Source organism: Sceloporus undulatus, unplaced genomic scaffold (assembly GCF_019175285.1).
Source record: "Sceloporus undulatus isolate JIND9_A2432 ecotype Alabama unplaced genomic scaffold, SceUnd_v1.1 scaffold_14353, whole genome shotgun sequence".
Taxonomy (NCBI): domain Eukaryota; kingdom Metazoa; phylum Chordata; class Lepidosauria; order Squamata; family Phrynosomatidae; genus Sceloporus; species Sceloporus undulatus.
The window spans coordinates 595-1,412 of NW_024817270.1; the positions used below are offsets into that span (position 1 = coordinate 595).

At 44.5% G+C, this 818-nt stretch overlaps 1 protein-coding gene across 1 annotated transcript in view; it reads left to right on the top strand.

The window, feature by feature from the left end:
* LOC121918503 (zinc finger protein 501-like) overlaps positions 1-814 on the top strand; it is a gene marked incomplete at its 3' end in the record, with an annotated part of 1,402 nt that extends 588 nt beyond the window's left edge. The window contains exon 2 of the mRNA XM_042444546.1: positions 542-814. Within this exon, the coding sequence (XP_042300480.1) occupies positions 542-814 (273 nt within the window). The remainder of the gene's footprint in view (positions 1-541) is intronic.
* Positions 815-818: the final 4 nt, after the last annotated feature.

Here is an 818-nt window from a genome sequence, read left to right on the forward strand (position 1 = left end):
AATCTCAGTTCCCATCAGAGGACCCACAGAGGAGAGAAACCATATAAATGCATGGAATGTGGGAAGAGCTTCAGTCAGAGAGGACATCTACAGCTACATCAAAGATCCCACACAGGGGAGAAACCCTATAAATGCATAGAATGTGGGAAGAGCTTCAGTCGGAGTGGAAATCTCAGTTCCCATCAGAGGACCCACAGAGGAGAGAAACCATATAAATGCATGGAATGTGGGAAGAGCTTCAGTCAGAGAGGACATCTACAGCTACATCAAAGAACCCACACAGGGGAGAAACTGTATAAATGCATGGAATGTGGGAAGAGCTTTAATCGAAATGGAACTCTAAATATACATCAAAGAATTCACAAAGGGGTGAAACCATATAATTGCATGGAATGCGGGAAGAGCTTCAGCGAGAGTGGAAATCTATGTAAACATCAAAGAACTCACACAGGGCAGAAACCATATAAATGTATGGAATGCGGGAAGAACTTCAGTGAAAGTGGGAGTCTACATACACATCAAAGATCCCACACAGGGGAGAAACCATATAAATGCATGGAATGTGGGAAGAGCTTCAGTGACAGTGGGAATCTACATTCACATCAAAGATCCCACACAGGGGAGAAACCATATAAATGTATGGAATGTGGGAAGAGCTTCAGTCAGAGTGGAACTCTACGTTCCCATCAGAGGACCCACACAGGAGAGAAACCATATAGATGCATGGAATGTGGGAAGAGCTTCAGTCAGAGTGGAACTCTACGTTCCCACCAGAGGACCCACACAGGAGAGAAACCATATAGATGCATGGAATGTGG